The sequence below is a fragment of the Chenopodium album genome, chromosome 4 (genome assembly GCF_948465745.1).
Source record: "Chenopodium album chromosome 4, dcCheAlbu1.1, whole genome shotgun sequence".
NCBI classification, from domain to species: domain Eukaryota; kingdom Viridiplantae; phylum Streptophyta; class Magnoliopsida; order Caryophyllales; family Amaranthaceae; genus Chenopodium; species Chenopodium album.
The window spans coordinates 67,760,244-67,779,125 of record NC_137837.1 but is presented as its reverse complement, the minus strand read 5'-3'; the positions used below and the strand labels follow the sequence as shown (position 1 = coordinate 67,779,125).

Genomic DNA, 18,882 nt, shown 5'->3' with positions numbered 1-18,882 from the left:
TTTCAACTTTGATCTAACATGAAGAACGGATTTTTGTAACATCATCGCACTTCCTTTCGGGACAAGAAGTCCTTACTTACCTCGGGAAATTGATTTTCAAAATCTTGCAATTGAATATCAATGACACTTATAAAAACTTCAACTCGAAAATGATGAAGATTTGTCACTTGTGGGCTCTTACCTCTAAACATCCATCTCCCCGGAACAACATATTTAGCCTCCATGTTTGGAATCTCAAGTTAATGTTTAGCCATAAAAGAAGTGACTTTTTCCATAATCAAATCAAATCCTTCATCTCTATACTGTTGCAAATTAGCCTTGGTTACATCAACCATGGCCATTGCATTCACAATGTCTTGATCATGTTTTTGCAAGGCCTCATTCAACTCCTTTGCAATCGCAAATATATCAACCATCAAGTGTGCCACAAACACAAAATCAAATGACATCAAAAAATGTGTAATAGCTTGTGCTTTATTTGAATCAAGTGTATCAGGCACTTCTGCAATGGAATCAAGGGAAAGAAGGATGGAAGAATATAAATCAAGCACATTTAAGATCGACTTGAAGTGAGATCCCTAACGAGTGTCACAAGGTCTACCCAAACTTGTTCTTGATTTAATCCTGTTCCTGTTTCAAATTCACCCAAAGACAATGCTTCTACAACATGTTGACGTTGTTTTTCTCTAAGAAATTCTTTCCTCTTCGGTGAAAATCCAACAAATTTAAAATAGGTGCAAGTACATCAACAAAAAGCCACCCACAATCCGAATTCTTTTTAGCAAGTGCAATTTGTGTCAATTGAAATTGATGTGCAAAACAATGCACAAAGTAAGCTTGTTTGCATTCATTCAATATCAAAGTTTTGAGGCCATTAATTGAACCTTGCATATTACTAGCACCATCATAACCTTGACCTCGTACTCGAGAGAAAGTTAAAGAGTGCTCCATAAGTATAGACTCAATAGCATTTTTCAAGGTCAAAGAAGTGGTGTTAGGAACATGCATAACACAAAGAAATTGTTTACATACCTCTCCCATTTTGTTAACATATCTCAAGCAAAAAGCCATTTGTTCTTTATCGGTAACATCTGCTGAATCATCGGCAAGGATGGCAAAAAATCCATCACCAAGCTCTTTAAGAATTACCTTAGTTGTTTCTTTTGCACAAGCATTGATGATATCTTTTTGGATTGGAGGAGAAGTCAGTTGACAATTACCTGAAGCATTTTTTAAAATAACTTTCGAGTAGTCAGGATCATGCTTTGAAAGAAGTGACAATAGAGAAATGAAGTTACCTCTATTCAATGAAGTTTCTTTTTCATCATGGCCATGAAAAGGCAACCCTTGAAGTAGAAGCCATTGAGTAGTTTCAATTGAAGCTTCTAACCGCTTTCGATATGCATTCATTGCTTCTTGTGATTGTTTGGACAATGCGGTTGTAATAGAAGCCTTTTGATTGACAAATGAATTCATATCAACAACCGCAATGTTGTGAGCACTCATGTGTCCAGCAACATGTTTTGCAAATGCTTCCGTTCTATTCCAAGCCTTGAATCCCTCATTAACAAAAGTATCGCCTCCAGATGCATTGTCTTTCTTGAATAAGTAACAAATAAAACAAAAAGTTGCATCCTTCTCAACACTATACTCAAGCCATGCATGTCCGCCAAGTATCAAACCATTTTTTGTTGAAGCGACGCAATTTTGGCCCAAAAGGTGTTTGAGGAAATACAAAATCTTCGGGTTGACAAGGTTTTTGTTGAATGTATGTTTTTCTAACCAAATCCCTATCATCCGGATGAAAATCACTTATCTTTCTCCTTTTTTTGGGATCTTGTGGAAGATTAACAATATCAGAAGTACTTAATCTTCCTTCATGAATTGGAGCTTCAGTTTTAGGATTTGAACTATCTCCATGACAAGTTCCCTCCTCTTGATTTTCAGGAAAGTTGTGTGATGGAGAAGAATTTTGTTCACTTGTTGATGTGGAAGAGGAATTTGTTCATTTTCTTGAGGTGGAGGAAGATTTTGTAGAGATTCTTGTGGTAGAGGGTGATTTTGATTACTTTCTTGTGTCGGAGGGGGATTTTGTTCTTGAGAAAGAGAAGGATTTGAAGTAGAAGATCTTTTGGTAAAGAAACTTGAAATATCTCTTGTATTTTTTCTCTTCATTCTGAAATTTATATTATATGTCTAATTAGATAATTTTAAACCAAAATTTTCATATAAACCAACAACATACTTATAAAGTTTAAACATAAATACTAAACTTAAAATTAATCAACTCAAGAAATAATTCATAGCCTATTACTCTTAATTTTAGGCAACAAATGTGTGAATAACATAAGTGTAGAGAATAATTTCAAGCGTTAACCCCATAGCTTGAACCCCACCGTGATCATACACTAAAGTACGGTGGTGTCCAAAAGGGAAGAAGATAGAGCAAAAGAGTCGCCAACAAGTTTTAGGAACTTGTAAACCGTTCACAGGGTGAAGGTTACACCCCTTAACGATCCAAGAGATCGTCAACTCCATAAGGTCTTGAACCAAATAGGGTTCGGGGATGAAGGTACAAATCCAACCTAAAAGAGATTGAACCTGCCCTAATAATAGGCCTCTACTTTATTCTGATCGTATTCATGTGCGCTTTCTGACTAACATGCAATCAATAGGATTAACCCTAAACCTGTTTAATTTGTGTTGGTTGAATATTAATGCACAAATAAACTATTATTGGCGATCACTTGAATTATAATCAAATTAACCCTAAATAAGATTATTAATATCTTATTAAGCGTGATTACAAGTACCAATTCCCTTTAAACATGCATAAAGGCGTGATCAAGCAATAACAATAAATATCAAGCAACATAATAATAATCATAATAATCATGATCATCATCATAAAGTTATAATCATAATAAAAATAAATTATAATTAAAATAATCATAATAATAATCATCATAATAACAATTATAATAACCATAATCATAATAATCATATTAAAGCATAATAATAGCAAGATCCTAGGCATGATACTAACAAGATTAATAACAAACCCTAGCATGTCACTAAGCATTTAAAATCAAATCTTTAACCCTAACATGATACTAACATGAATAAATATTAGGAAGAAAATAAAAGGCATCATACTTTCAATCATACTTAATATTGAAATTACCCTAGACATGATAATAGGAATCAAAATAACAATCTAAGCATGAACTCTACATCATAACATCAATAAAAACATTAAATCACTTACTTTGATGCCTCGTACCTCTTTCTAATAACAAAATACACACGTTAGTAACTTCAAGGAAAATAATAAAACAAAACAAAACAATTAAATAATGGAAATAGAGATTTGGGACCAAACCCTCAGAAATTAAACCTTTCACGTCTAGGGCAAAGGCAACTTCAAATATGGCTAGGTGTTTCTTGATCTAATGAATGCAGAATTTTGTATGTAAAAAGCTAGTTTAGAAAAGGAAGAGAGAGAGTAATCAAGGAAAACTTGATGAGAATTGATTAAAATAGAGAGAATTGAAAACTGGTTGTAGGTGAATCAAAACGGAGTTTTTACAACGTTATTTATAAAGAAAATCAGCCAAAAAGATAAAATTATCAAAACAGAGCATTGGCGCACAAAAAATAGAACCAGCGCCAACGCTGGCTGTTGGCGCCAGGTGTTTTGGGTGTTTTTGTCCCTCGGGAGAGTTACAACACGAAGTATGATCCGGCCGAGCTGTACCTGCAAAATAACGGAGACTCCGGGTGATTGGAGCTTCGCCTCCGACGGTCAAGTTAGTAACTTGAAAAGGAATAAAGAGGACGGAAATTTAGGTGGGTATCTGCTCGGATTCCAAGCTCAGGTGTTTCTCTGATGTGAGAGAATGCAAGTGTAATCAATGGTAAAACCGTGCCCTCAAAATGAGGGACATCTCCCTATTTATAGGGTCATTGGGAATTGTGCCCCTAATTAGGTCACTGAACCCTAATCATTGGTGGGCTGCGCCGTTTTGCGGCATTCTCGGGATTTGGGCCTGAAGGCCGCCTTTTCCCTTGATTTCTGGAATGACACGTGTCGAGCAGGGATTGGTCCATTTTGGACCAATTTGGGGCTGACACGTGTCACCCTCTGATTGGGCCACGTGGCAGGGTGAAATTACCCTAAACACCAGGCGCCAAGCATAGCGCCAGGCGCTACAGCTGGCGTTTGGCGCTGATTTCAGAAATTCACGCGTTTTCTAAAATCAGATAAAAATTACCGTACAGGAGGATAAAATCGTATTTCCTCAAAAATGCTTTTTAATTTTAATTAAAACTCTGAAAAGTTAACAAAAGTCAATTTATCAATGCTAATTGAATTAGAAATGAAAAGAACCTTATAGAAGAATCTAGAAAATTAAAACCATTCCTAATTGCATTAGGAATGATAAATCATATTAGGCCCTCCTCTAGATCATTGGGCCGCACATAAGGCTCAAACTGGGCCCAGTTCAGTAAATTGGCCATAACTTCCTCAATACTCATCGGAATTGGGCTTATAATATATCGTTGGAAAGCTCTTGTCAAGACCCATCCAACTACACTACTATTGGACCCATATCATGGACCAACCAAACTGGATTGGCTGTTTTCTTAAAATAAGTTTTCAAAAACAGAGAGAAGAGAAAAGAAATTAAAACTATCCGCAACACTAAACTTTCCGCACTTTTGCTGATTATGATTCGACGCGAAAGGTACTCATCACTGGGTTTGGTTTTGGGGAGACACAAATGGGTGTCTACAGAAGCCCCCACTTTGACTGAGTTTGGAGAAACGCAAGTTTCGAAAACGAAAGTCAAAGTATTGATAGGGACGGAGAATGATTCAGAACGTTCTGCGATCCCAAATCACTCTTGTAATGCCGATACCTGCAAAACTAGCGCTAGTTAAACAGATAAAAGAGTTAAGAAACGCGTATCTTGCACCGTCGAGCACACGTCTCTGAAAGTAACCGATTGTTTTGATGACCTCCTGCAAGCTAGAGAATGTCATCCCGCTTGAAAACTGCTACGCATGTAACTGCTTCCAATATAGAAGACTGCTTCGCCTGAAACGATCCTCCTCCACTTTGATAATATTCCACGTCCAAGGGAATACCATCGAAGATTGTTTCTCTTGAAACAATCCTCATCCGCATTGATAATATTCCACGTCCAAGGGAATAATATTGAAGATTGCTTCTCTTGAAACAATCCTCAGTTGTTTGTGACAACTCTCCATAATCTAGGGAACGCCACCTTGCTGTTTCGATGTTCACTCGTCTCTGAATAAAGTGCTTCTTTTTGATATGTTCACGCGTCTCTGAACAAAGAGCTTCTTTTTGATATGAACTTCTGAATGATGTGTCCACGCGTCTTTGAACGAAGAGTTTGATAATAGGATGCCCACGCGTCTCTGGGCGAAAGAGCTTGAAAATAGGAGATCTTTGATGATATATCCACGCATCTCCGAACAAAAGAGCTTTTGAATGATATGCCCACGCGTCTCTGGAGCAAAAGAGCTTGATGGAAATGTTCACGCATCTCTGAACAAAAGAGCTTGAATAATATGCCCACGCGTCTCTGGAGCAAAGAGCTTTGATGATATGTCCACGCGTCTCTGAACAAAGAGCTTTTGAATAATATGCCCACGCGTCTCTGGACAAAGGAGCTTCGATGATTGAATGTTTGTTGCGATAATATTCCAAAGAAAAATTTCCGAAGACCAACGCTTGCCGATCTCTAAAGCTTGCTTGAACTTTGCTTCCGCTAAAACCAGTACGTCGGTGTCTCCGTGATTAGGCGCTTTAAGCTAAGTGAGACGATCTTTCATCAGGTCGATCACTTATTGCAATTGTAATCAAACCGACTACTTAATCATGTCAAATTGCTTATAGGGGCTAACTGGCGTACCAAGGAACCTGAAATTGCTGTATGAGGTCGAAATCACCTTTTTGAGAGGCTTCGAGCTCTATCGCTGCTGAAATATCTCTGGCGCTAGGAATTGGAGTAGGGTCTTCCCTATTCTGCTGCACCTGTATTTATTTTTTACTATAGAACTTTGCCAATCTCTTTAATTATCTTAGGGTTGACCTAAGGTTTAATGTTGCTTGACTCATCGACTTGACACAACTCAAGGTATAAACTTGACTCTCTGTGATTGACTCGAGGTTGACTCGACTCAAAGTGTTTGACACATGTGTTAGACTCAAATCAAAGTGACATGACACGACATGACTCGTGTGTGCATCGTAATGTGATCGTGCGACTCGAAAAAGCAAAAATTTTCCGTCATTTTTGTGGAGGGTACCGACTTTCTCCCGAAAAGGAAAGACGCAAAAAAAGAAAGAAGAGAAGTTTTGAAGGTGCATGTTGAATGAGCTTAGTCAAATGTCATTTGATATTATCTCTCAAGGTGCAAGGATTAACTCATCCTAGGCTATCTCAATTGTTGACTCAATGATGAAAGTATTTGGGTAACTTAGGCACGGAGGCTAAGCACTTTATACTTCGATGCAATGATGATTATGATTGATGAGTGATGTTGATATGACAAGGCATGCTTCAGCGTTGTGTTAAGATTCCATGACAAAGGGTTCCTAAGGGAAGTATATTTGGTCATGTATATGTGCAGTGTGTTAAAGTGACACTAAAGTTAGGCCGCAAGAGCTAAGTGTGTGGAAAGATATTATTTGTTAAAAGAGTCAAATGGTGGTGACTCTTAGGCTAGGTAAGCTAATGATGTAGGGATCAAGCCCCCAAGTCTAGCTCTAAGTGAATAGGGATGAGCATTGGAGATCCCTTGATATGACCATGATGTGTGAATGTGAATGTGAATATGAATGCATGTTTGTTACGGCCTCACCTCAATGTGAGGTTGCCTACGTATCCATTAGGAATCAAGTCGAACGTAGCTCTAGCCGAACCTCGCACAAGTGTGTATACCTCAAAAAAGGTCTTTTTAAGGGTTGTAACGTGGTTAGGCTAAAGGTTATAGAAGAAAGGGATAAAGGCTCAAGACCCTAGATAAGCCCCCAAGGTGTGCAACCTTGCTTTTGAATCTTTGTATTTTTATGCTTGAGTTCCTACTCTTTTTTAGCTCTTTTTGCCTTAGCATTTATTTTATTTTAATAAGTGTGGGCAATCCCGATCATGCGGTCTATCACTCACTTGGCATTCATGTTTCTCAGGCACGGTACCGAGCACTCGACAGAGACGCAATCTGAGACGTGTTCATATCAAAGATATGTTCATGTCAATGACATTGGAACACTTTCCCTTTTGTACACTTTTATTATTTTTTTTGTTTATTTTTGCTATTGCTTTCTATTTATTTTAATCTTTTGAAATCACTCAAGCTTTTTAGAAATTGCATAAGTTGCACACCATCCCATCCCAAGGTCAGGTAGATGTGGGTTGAAAAAAAGAAAGGTCTATCGTTAGACGAGGCTCAAAGTGGTTTATGAAGAAAGGATTGTAAATTTGAAAGATGAAAGGTAATATGATGTGGCTACAAGGGGTGTCTCAAATCATTTGTATACCTTGTGCTTAATTCGACATGGATTTTTTTGATTTTTTTTTTTTTTTGATGCAATATAATGAAATGATCATATGCAAGGAAATAAATGCTCATTTTATTAAAGGAAAAAATATAATGATCCTACAAAATAAATCTAAGGAGAATAAAAAGGTGCCTATGCTAGACTTATTGGAGAAAGGGTAAATAAAAAAGAAATAGAAAAAAGAGGTCACGAAATCTTGTCGTTGAAGCTCGCCTCTTGTCTTGTGTTGTTTCCGTTATCATCACTCGCTCTTCTTGTTAATTGGAGGTATGAGAAGCTTGTTATTATCAATCAAATGTTGGATAGCCTCCTTTAGCTTCCAACAGCTCTCAGTAGCATGACCCCTACCGTGATGGTACTGCATTGTTCGTCTGGATTCCAACTAGGCAATCTCTTCTCATGTGGGGGATCTTGAATAGGTCCATTGGGAGTAATGAGTCCTTTGGCATGGAGTCGATCGAAAGCATTATCGTAGCTAATTCCAATAGGGGTGAAATCCTTTCTCAGTTGCTTTCGATTACCCATGGCTAGGATCTTACTAAGGTCGAAAGTACCAACACTATTGCTAGAGTAGGTGTTTCCGGAAGAAGAAGGATAATCGTTCTTCTTCCCTTTACAGCCACTGTTGTTATTATTACTGATCTTGGCCTTCTTGTCGCGCGGAGGAACATGAAGGAGATTTGAATCAATGAAGTCTTGAACACGATCCTTGAGGGCGAGACATACTTCGGTGGTGTGACCACAACCTTTATGGTATCGATAATAGGAATTTGGATCCCCATTGGGAAAACGTTTTTCAGATGGAGGGTCTTGACTGGGACCAATAGAGCGAATATGACCTTGATCATGTAAACAATCAAAAGCTTCATTGTAAGGCGTTCCTATTGGTATGTATCCTTCAATGGTCCATTTTGCTAGTGGCTTTGGAGCATTGAGTTCTTCATTAAACTCTTGGCGAGAATTTTGTTCGATGGCCATTACCCGATTTGCTAATCCTTCTACCACATTCAAGAGCATGGCAATGACATCTTGTAGTTTTTGAACGTCCTCTTTTAGACTTGACGAGTCCTCCCTGGTATTATCTAAGAAAAGACTTTCATCCTCCCCAATCATGGCCACTTCATCGAGAGAGGTCATATAAGCTGTCTCGATCATGGGCTCTCCTACAGGTGTGATAAGAAGTGATGGATCGAAGGATGTTTGACTTTCTTCGATGACTAGAATCTCATAAGTTTCATTGTTATCGATCAGATCTTGAATAGCTTCTTTGAGTTTCCAACACTCCTCGGTGTCATGACCCTTTCCTTGGTGATATTTGCATTGCTTATTAGGGTCCCACTTAGGTGGCCTGGCTTCTGGAACTGGATCTTTGATGGGCCCTATGGGCATGACTAGTCCTTTGTGGTGTAACTTCTCGAAAGCTGTTTCATAACTCATACCAAGTGGAGTGAACACCCTTTTTGATCTTTGGATTCGTGGTTTAGAGGCGTTCGTGGCATGTACCTCATTAATGGGAGGGGAAGAAGAAGGATGGTCGTTCTTTTTTCCTCTCGCACTATTATCTTTCAGAAGGTCATCTTCAATGTCAATGCCTATATTATAGACAGCCTTGAAAGTATTTAAATTGTGTTGGTACTTTAAGTGCCTTGAATACTTCCCTTGGAGATTCTTGATAAACATCCTCACAGATTCCTTTTCAGTGGGAGTTTTGACCATATTAGCAGAAGTTTCCCTCCATTTGTTGAAGAAAGAAGTAAAGCCTTCATTCTCTTTTTGTTTTAACATCTCAAGTTGTCTGTGGTCTGTTTCGTCTTGGATGTTGCACTTATATCTATCTATGAAAGCGTTTGTTATCGACTCCCAAGAAGAGGTTTTTTCTTCCTCGAGAGAAAAGAACCATTGTTGACAAACGGTTTCGAGAGATAGTGGGAACAGAGAGGGGAAAACCTTCTTATCGATACCCTTAATCCTCATTATAGTTTCGAAAGCTCTTAGATGAAAATAAGGGTTATCATTTGCCTTGAATTTAGGGATGTCAGTGGCGTTGAACTTATGCGGAAGAAGTTCCTTGTCCAGCGAGACCCCTTGTGAACTCATGCCCTGAAATTTATAGTCCCTAGATAGCTTGCTCAAACTTTCTTGCATAAGGTTCATTTGTTGTTGCTTCACGGGATCATCGATCTCGAGTGTGAGGAGCTTCAGTTTCTCAGTTACGGTAACCAATTGGTTCCTAAGCTCATTGACTTCTTCTTGACTTGCCATTATCTTTTTAGCCTTCCTCTTTTGACGAATTGGTTTATCAAAAAGTGAGACCTGAATAAAGAGGTTGTCCTTGATTAATCGCCCTTCTCTCCTCGACCAAGTACTTTGGAAAAGGAATTTGGGGATATTCATTGTTAATTATTTGACTCAAACTTTATTCAACATGCAATGGATGGAGGAGGTGAAGAAAGATGGAAGAATGTGAAGAAAAATGATGTAGATGGAGGGATATGAAGAACTAGGAATAGAATGTACCCCCAACTCAAATGACGGAAAAGACCGACTCATGCATGAACCTAAAACATGGTTATGGTGACATATACTCAAAGTGTGTGCTAAGACTAGTGAGTGTAGGTGACATGTTAAGACTCGTGTCATGACCATGTGGCTAGACTATGTGACTTAGCGTCTAGACTCAATTAATGATTCGACAAGGTGTTATTGACAGCGAAATTTAACCGACTTAATTAGCAAACTGGTTAATTAGACACTAGGTGATGACTCGACCAATAATCCAAACTGTCGGCAAAACGACAGGACTGGCGTCGCACTGTGTAGTGTAGCGCCAGATGACAGAGTTGTCGCCAGGCGCCACACTCCACAGAGTGGCGCTACAGTCCAGACTTTGGCGCCAATACTGGAGCTTCAATCTGGGACTGTTTTCGGTGTTATTAATCAACAAGGGTATGCCTAAAGTCGTACTAGGTCAATTCTGATTAAAAAAATTAGAATTTATTTACTCAAATTAATTAATTAATTAATTAATTAATTAGGCAAAGTTCTTTAAGTCATCAATTTATTTAGTCTTAACACAAGTCAAACAAACGGTTAAGAAAAACATAGAATATATATGCACAACAAATAATGCACAATTAGTCAAGTAGGCACAACATGATGCAATGAGTTCGCAACCTAACCATGGCTCTAGTTCTCTAAAGTTCGGGATATGGTTTAGTCAATAGAGGGTCCATGGTTAATTGTCCGGATGCACCGCGCGGAAGCCTAACCGTGAAGGGTTGGCGCGAGTGGATGGGACACCGCGAGTTTAGAAAAACTCGCTTCCATGGTTTGGTGAATTCAACATTCTCAGATGTACCCTTTGTTGCTCAGAGCGTTCAATCAGGTAGATGGAGCATGAATTCCCAGAGGGTTATGTCCATATGTAGAACACATATGGGTTTCAGAAAAGTGAGAAAAAATTCAATCAGGAAATAGGATTGAGCAAACAATACGAAAAACTGGTCGAAATTAGAACGCATATTTCTTGCTCGGTATTGGAGGAATTTGGCGCCAGCAAACAGAGACTGGCGCCAGGTTTTAGCTGTAGCGATTGGCGCCAATGTTGGCGTCTGGCGCTACAGTTAAAAGTCTGGCGCCAATGCTCTGGCCCCTGGCGCTAATTCCTACATGCCTCAGCAGCTTTCTGTGCTCGATAAAATTTTCCTGTTTCGTGCAGTGTTTTCGGTCCTAGTCGTGAAAGATATTTCTCAAATTTCCTACGTGTAAAATCCTATGTTTTTAACTCATTATGGATGGTCTTTCCAATGAGATCTTTTTTATGCATATGACAATAATGTTAATCAAAATTACGCACATGAAATACTTAGAACGTTTCGAGTCTCATCCACTCATTCTAAATCATTGCCGAAACAAATTCAGGAATTAAAATAGAAATCCTCCCCAGTGGAGTCGCCAAAAAACTGTAGGGAATAATTTCAAGCGTTAATCCCCTAGCTTGAACCCCACTGTGATCATACACTAAAGTACGGTGGCGTCCAAAAGGGAAGAAGACAGAGCAAAAGAGTCGCCAACAAGTTTTAGGAACTTGTAAACCGTTCAGAGGGTGAAGGTTACACCCCTTAACGATCCAAGAGATCGTCAACTCCATAAGGTCTTGAACCAAATAGGGTTCGGGGATGAAGGTACAAATCCAACCTAAAAGAGATTGAACCTGCCCTAATAATAGGCCTCTACTTTATTCTGATCGTATTCATGTGCGCTTTCTGACTAACATGCAATCAATAGGATTAACCCTAAACCTTTTTAATTTATGTTGGTTGAATATTAATGCACAAATAAACTATTATTGGCGATCACTTGAATTATAATCAAATTAACCCTAAATAAGATTATTAATATCTTATTAAGCGTGATTACAAGTACCAATTCCCTTTAAACATGCATAAAGGCGTGATCAAGCAATAACAATAAATATCAAGCAACATAATAATAATCATAATAGTCATTATAATCATGGTCATCATCATAAAAATATAATCATAATAAAAATAAATTATAATTAAAATAATCATAATAATAATCATCATAATAACAATTATAATAATCATAATCATAATAATCATATTATAGCATAATAATAGCAAGATCCTAGACATGATACTAACAAGATTAATAACAAACCCTAGCATGTCACTAAGCATTAAAAATCAAATCTTTAACCCTAACATGATACTAACATGAATAAATATTATGAAGAAAATAAAATGCATCATACTTTCAATCATACTTAATATTAAAATTACCCTAGAAATGATACTAGGAATCAAAATAACAATCTAAGCATGAACTCTACATCATAACATCAATAAAAACATTAAAGCACTTACTTTAATGCCTCGTACCTCTTTCTAATAACAAAATACACACGTTAGTAACTTCAAGGAAAATAATAAAACAAAACAAAACAATTAAATAATGGAAATAGAGATTTGGGACCAAACCCTCAGAAATTAAACCTTTCACGTCTAGGGCGAAGGCAACTTCGAATATGGCTAGGTGTTTCTTGATCTAATGAATGTGGAATTTTGTATGTAAAAAGCTAGTTTAGAAAAGGGGGGGAGAGAGAGTAATCAAGGAAAACTTGATGAGAATTGATTAAAATAGAGAGAATTGAAAACTGGTTGTAGGTGAATCAAAACGGAGTTTTTACGACGTTATTTATAGAGAAAATCAGACAAAAAGATAAAATTATCAAAACAGAGCATTGGCGCACAAAAAACAGAACCAGCGCCAACGCTGGCAGGCGCCAACACTAGCGCTTGGCGCCAAGCATAGCGCCAGACACTACAGCTTGCGTTTGGCGCTGATTTCAGAAATTCACGCGTTTTCTAAAATCAGATAAAAATTACCGTACAGGAGGATAAAATCGTATTTTCCTCAAAAATGCTTTTTGATTTTAAGTAAAACTCTGAAAAGTCAACAAAAGTCAATTTATCAATGCTAATTGAATTAGGAATGAAAAGAACCTTCTAGAAGAATCTAGAAGACCAAAACCATTCCTAATTGCATTAGGAATGATAAATCATATTAGGCCCTCCTCTAGATCATTGGGCCGCACATAAGGCTCAAACTGGGTTCAGTTCAGTAAATTGGCCATAACTTCCTCAATACTCATCGGAATTGGGCTTATAATATATCGTTGGAAAGCTCTTGTCAAGCCCCATCCAACTACACTACTATTGGACCCGTATCATGGACCAACCAAACTAGATTGACTGTTTTCTTAAAATAAGTTTTCAAAAACAGAGAGAAGAGAAAAGAAATTAAAACTATCCGCAACACTAAACTTTCCGCACTTTTGCTTCATTCGATTATGATTCGACACAAAAGGTACTCATCACTGGGTTCGGTTTTGGGGAGACACAAATGGGTGTCTACAATAAGAACTCAAGAAGAACAACAAACAAAATAAATCACAATTCACACAAATTGACACATTCACACATAGTGGACTTACAATTTACATAATTAATAATCTTAATAGCCCTTAATATATTCAAATTATGCAATTAATTGAAAATTAATACTGTAGGGAATATTTCAAGCATTACCCCAAACTTGAACCCCAATGTGATCATACACTAAAGTACGGTGGCGTCCAAATAGAAGGAAGCTAGAGCAAAAGAGTCGCCAACAAGTTTTAGGAACTTGTAAACCGTTCACAGGGTGAAGGTTACACCCCTTAACGATCCAGGAGATTGTTAACTCCAATAGGTCTGGAACCATACTGGTGTTCGGGGATGAAGGTACAAATCCCACCTAAAAGAGATTGAACCTGCCCTAATAATAGGCCTCTACTTTATTCTGATCGTATTCATGTGCGCTTTCTGACTAACATGCAATCAATAGGATTACCCTAAACCTGTTTATCTATGTTGGTTGAATATTAGTGCACAAATAAACTATTATGGCAATCACTTGAATTATAATCATATTAACCCTAAACAAGATTATCAATTATCTTATTAAGCGTGATTACAAGTACAAATTCCCTTTAAACATGCATAAAAGGTGTGATCAAGCAATAACAATAAATATCAATCAACATAATAATAATAATTATTATAATCATAATAATAATATTAAAATAATCATCACAACAACAATAATCATGTTAAATCATAATAATAGCAAGATCCTAGGCATGATACTAACAATATTAATAACAAACCCTAGCATGTCACTAAACAATAAAGATTAAAGCTTTAACCCTAACATGATACTAACATGCTATTAGGAAAGAAAATAGGAAGCATCATAGAAATCATAATTGATATAAGCAAATCACCCTAAATATCATACTAAAGAAAGCATCCTAACATGATACTAGGAACATCCTAAACATGATACTAGGAATCAATAAAACATCCTAACATGATACTAAGAATCAAAATAACAATCTAAGCATGAATTCTATATCATAAAATCAATAAATCAATTAAAGCACTTACTTGGATGCCTCGTATCTCTTTTTAATAACAAAATACACACGTTAGTAACTTCAAGGAAAATAATAAACAAACAATTAAATTAAATAATTGAAATAGAGATTTGGGACCAAGCCCTCAGAAATATCAAACCTTTCACGTCTAGGGCAAAGGCAACTTCGAATTATGCTAGATGTTTCTTGGTCTTGTGAATGTGGAATTTTGTTTGAGAGAAGGCTAGTTTAGAAAAGAGAAAGAGAGAACAAGCTTTAGCTTAGAGAGAGAAGAGAATAAGAGAGTTGTTAGAGAGAATTGATAGTTGTTGATGATTGAAAAAGGGGAGATATGACCTCTATTTATAGAGAAAAAAGAGGGACGAAGAATGAGAAGAGAATCCGAATTCGAATCGAAATAGATTTCGATGGACAACAGTTTTTGCGGATTTTGTTTTTATCATATTTTTTTATCTAGAAGTCCAAATAAGGCTGTAATATGTCGTTGGAAAGCTCTTGAAGTCTACTTTCCAACCCAATTAAAATCTTTTGTAGATAAAAAGATATGGCCGAAATAGTGGAAGGGTGTTAGTTTTGGATAGAGTTTCATGTCTAATTCATATCTTTTTCATTATAGCTCGGATTTAATATTATAATACATCATTGGAAAGATAATTTCAAGATATATCCCACCATATAAAATTTGGATAAATATTATGAGGCACGAAAATAATATCTGACTGTCTTTGAACATCTTTATATTCGAATAGAATTAGGATTTAAGAAAAAGGAAAGTTTTAAAAAAGAAAAGTTTTTATTTAACTCAAATTCTTTAATCTTATCTTTTCAAAAAGGATAATTAAGATCTTTTAAAAACTTATGGAAGGTTCTAATTTATCCTAATTAGTCTAGGAATAGGATTAGACTTTTGGACCCTCCACATGATCATTGGGTCGTAGGTAAAATCCGGTTTGGGCCTAGTTTAGTATTTTGGCCATAACTTCTTCCTCATTATTCATCGGAATTGGGCATATAATATATCGTTGGAAAGGTCTTTTCAAGCCCTATCCAACTACACTATTATTGGACCCTTATCACTGACCAAACTAAACTAGAATGCACGTTTTTCATAAATAAGGTAAGAAAAGAAATGTTTTCAAAAACAGAAAGAAGAGATATTTTAATAAAAACATCCTCATCACTAGACTTTTCACACTTTCGCCTTGTTCGATAATCAAATGACATGAAAGGTATTCATCACTGGGTTTGGTTTTGGGGAGACATATTTGGGTGTCTATAGAAGCCCCCACTTTGACTGAGTTTAGAGAAACGCAAGTTTCGAAAACGAAAGTCAAAGTATCGATAGGGACGGAGAATGATTCAGAATGTTCTGCGATTCTAAATCATTCTTGTAACGCCGATACCAGCAAACTAGCATTAGTTAAACAGATAAAAGAGTTAAGAAACGCGTATCTTGCACCGTCGAGCACACGTCTATGAGGGTAACCGATTTGTTGCTGTTGTATTGCTGTATTTGACAACTTTCCATAATCTAACGGAACGCCTTCTTGCTGTTTTGATGTTCACTCGTCTATGAACTATAGAGCTTTTTTGGATATGTTCACGCATCTCTGAACAAAGAGCTTCTTTTTCTTGAATCATAGTGACAACCTTCCCAATCATAGCAAAAGTCGCCGAAGACCGCCTCATCACGAACCTCCCTTCTCAAATCTCGGTGACAACCTCCACAATCTTAGCGAATGCCGTCGAAGACCGCCCATCTCGTGCCATCTTCTCAAATCTCGGTGAAAACCTCCACAGTCTTGCGAATGTCGTCGAAGACCGCCCATCTCGTGCTATCTTCTCAAATCTTTGGTGACAACTTCCACAATCTTAGCGAACGCTGTCGAAAATAACTTTGCTTGAAGTCATCCTCAGTTGTTGCGATAATAATTCCGAAGAAAATCACCGAAGACCAACGCTTGTCGATCTTTATAGCTCGCTTGAACTTTGCTTTAGCCAGTGCATCAGCGCTTCTGCTGCTTGTAAACCAGTATGTCGGTGCTGTGAACCATTACGTCGGTGCTTCTGAACCAGTATGTCGGTGCCTTTGTGATGAGCCAATGTTTAGGCGCTTTAAGCTAAGCGAGACGATCTTTCGTCAGGTCGATCACTTATTTGCGGTTGTAATCAAACCGACAACTTAATCATGTCAAATTTCTTACAGGGGCTAACTGGCGTACCAAGGAACCCGAAATTGCTGTATGAGGCTTCGATCTCTGCGCCACGGAAATTCTGCTGGCGCCAAGAATTGGCTCTGTCGCCAGACGTTGGTTGGGATCTAGCGCCAGGCTCTGTAATCTGCTGCCAGACGCTGGATGTCGTTGTCTGGCGCTGGAGTCGGGTCTTCCCTATTGTGCTCTTGCTGCCACTGTTGCTCGGTTTCGCTCCGAACTTTGAACTTGGTCATTTCCTTTCAACCAAATCCGCTCAAATCTTTTGTAAATTAAAGCTCTTCATCTCCAATTTACCGATCAATGTAATTCCTCTTATCTCGGAGGAATCTCCTGTGTCATATTCGCGGTTTTTTCGAAAAAAATCTGGGAATGTCCTCGCTAGCTGGGATGTACCTGCATTTATATCTTTGACTATAGGACTTTGCTTATCTTTCTTTAGGGTTGACCTATGGTTTAGTGTTGCTTGACTCATTGACACGACATGACTCAATGTGTACATGACTCGTGTGTGCATTGTAATGTGATCGTGCGACTCAAAAATGCAAAAAAGCAAAAATTTTCCGTCATTTTTGTGGAGGGTACCGACTTTCTCCCGAAAAAGAAAGACGCGAAAAAAGAATCGTAGTTTTCGAATGCATGTTGAATGAGCTTAGTCAAATGTTGTTTGATACTATCTCTCAAGGTGCAAGGATTAATCCATCCTAGGCTATCTCAATGGTTGACTCAATGATGAAAGTATTTGGGTAACTTAGGCACGGAGGCTAAGCATCATACTTCGTGATGCAATGACAATTATGATTGATGAGGGATGTTGATATGACAAGGCATGCTTCAACGTTGTGTTAAGATTCCATGACAAAGGGTTCTTAAGGGAAGGTATATTTGGTCATGCATCTGTGATGTGTGTGAAAGTGATTCCAAAGTTAGGCCGCAAGGGCTAAGTGTGTGGAAAAAGATATTATTTCAAGAAGAGTCAAATGATGGTGACTCTTTAGGCTAGGTAAGCTAATGATGTAAGGATCTAGCCCCCAAGTCTAGATCTAAGTAGATAGGGATGAGCATAGGAGATCCTTTGATATGATCATGATGTGTGAATGTGAATGTGAATGCATTTTTATTACGGCCGCACCTCGATGTGAGGTTGCCTATGTATCCGTTAGGAATCAGGCCGAACGTAGCTCTAGCCGAATCTCGCACAAGTGTGTGTATACCTCAAAAAGGTCTTTTTAAGGGTTGTTGTATAGGATAGCTCCCGCTGAACTATCGCCCAGCCCCTAGGGTGCACACTCACCGCCAAATAAGCAACTAAAGGAGGGCTCATCAGCCCGGCAGAGTCAGCCCGCAGGGCTGACCAGGCTAAACTCTCCACGAATGAGATAGTACGCCTATAAATAGAGGGTAAAGTACAATGGAAAGGAGGTTAGACACTCAAGTTATTACGCTTTCTATATCTCTCTAAGTACACTTTCTCTCTCTAAACACTCTCTAACTTAAGCTTCGGAGGGGGGGTTCCTCGAGCCACCCCCAAGGGCAGTTTACGTGTGCTGCCGTGTGTAGGTTGTTGACGGGACCCAGCTCACCCAGCAGAACCCTTAGATCCATACCTGGAACAATTGGCGCTAGAAGGAGGGGCTAGGACCATCTAACCTGAGGTTCACCAACTGAGCTAGGGACTAGTTAACTAACCACCATGGCTGGAGAAGAAACTGTACAAACACCCACGTCCAAAACTAATGAGACCAGCCAAACACCACAAAAAACACCCCACAGTAACCAGCGATCCAAAAGGATCCACCGGAAACCCCAAATCGACCATCTCACAGAAATCCAACCCCATCGGATCGACATCAGCCACTGCTAAAGCAGCGGCGAAACTAGTAGATCCGGTAGGATCCAACTCTTTTTTCAAGTACGGAATGTCGTTAACAGGCGCGAACAATGAGCTTATTGTTTCAGCACCTGTAACCCAGAAACCGCAGCCCGTAAATATGCCAGCCATTCTGCAGAACCTCTCTAAGTGCAGCAAGGAGCAGCTGGCTGCAATGACAACGGTCCTTACCAATATGGGT

At 38.2% G+C, this 18,882-nt stretch overlaps 1 protein-coding gene across 1 annotated transcript; it reads right to left on the bottom strand.

Moving 5' to 3' along the window:
- Positions 1-239: 239 nt before the first annotated feature.
- On the bottom strand, positions 240-18,812 carry LOC145628061 (uncharacterized). Its single transcript, XM_081680386.1, has 3 exons — positions 18,588-18,812; positions 745-1,599; positions 240-578 (listed from the first exon to the last, which is right to left on the bottom strand). The coding sequence occupies exons 1-3, from the start codon at positions 18,810-18,812 to the stop codon at positions 240-242; spliced, it is 1,419 nt and encodes a 472-aa protein (XP_081536512.1).
- Positions 18,813-18,882: the final 70 nt, after the last annotated feature.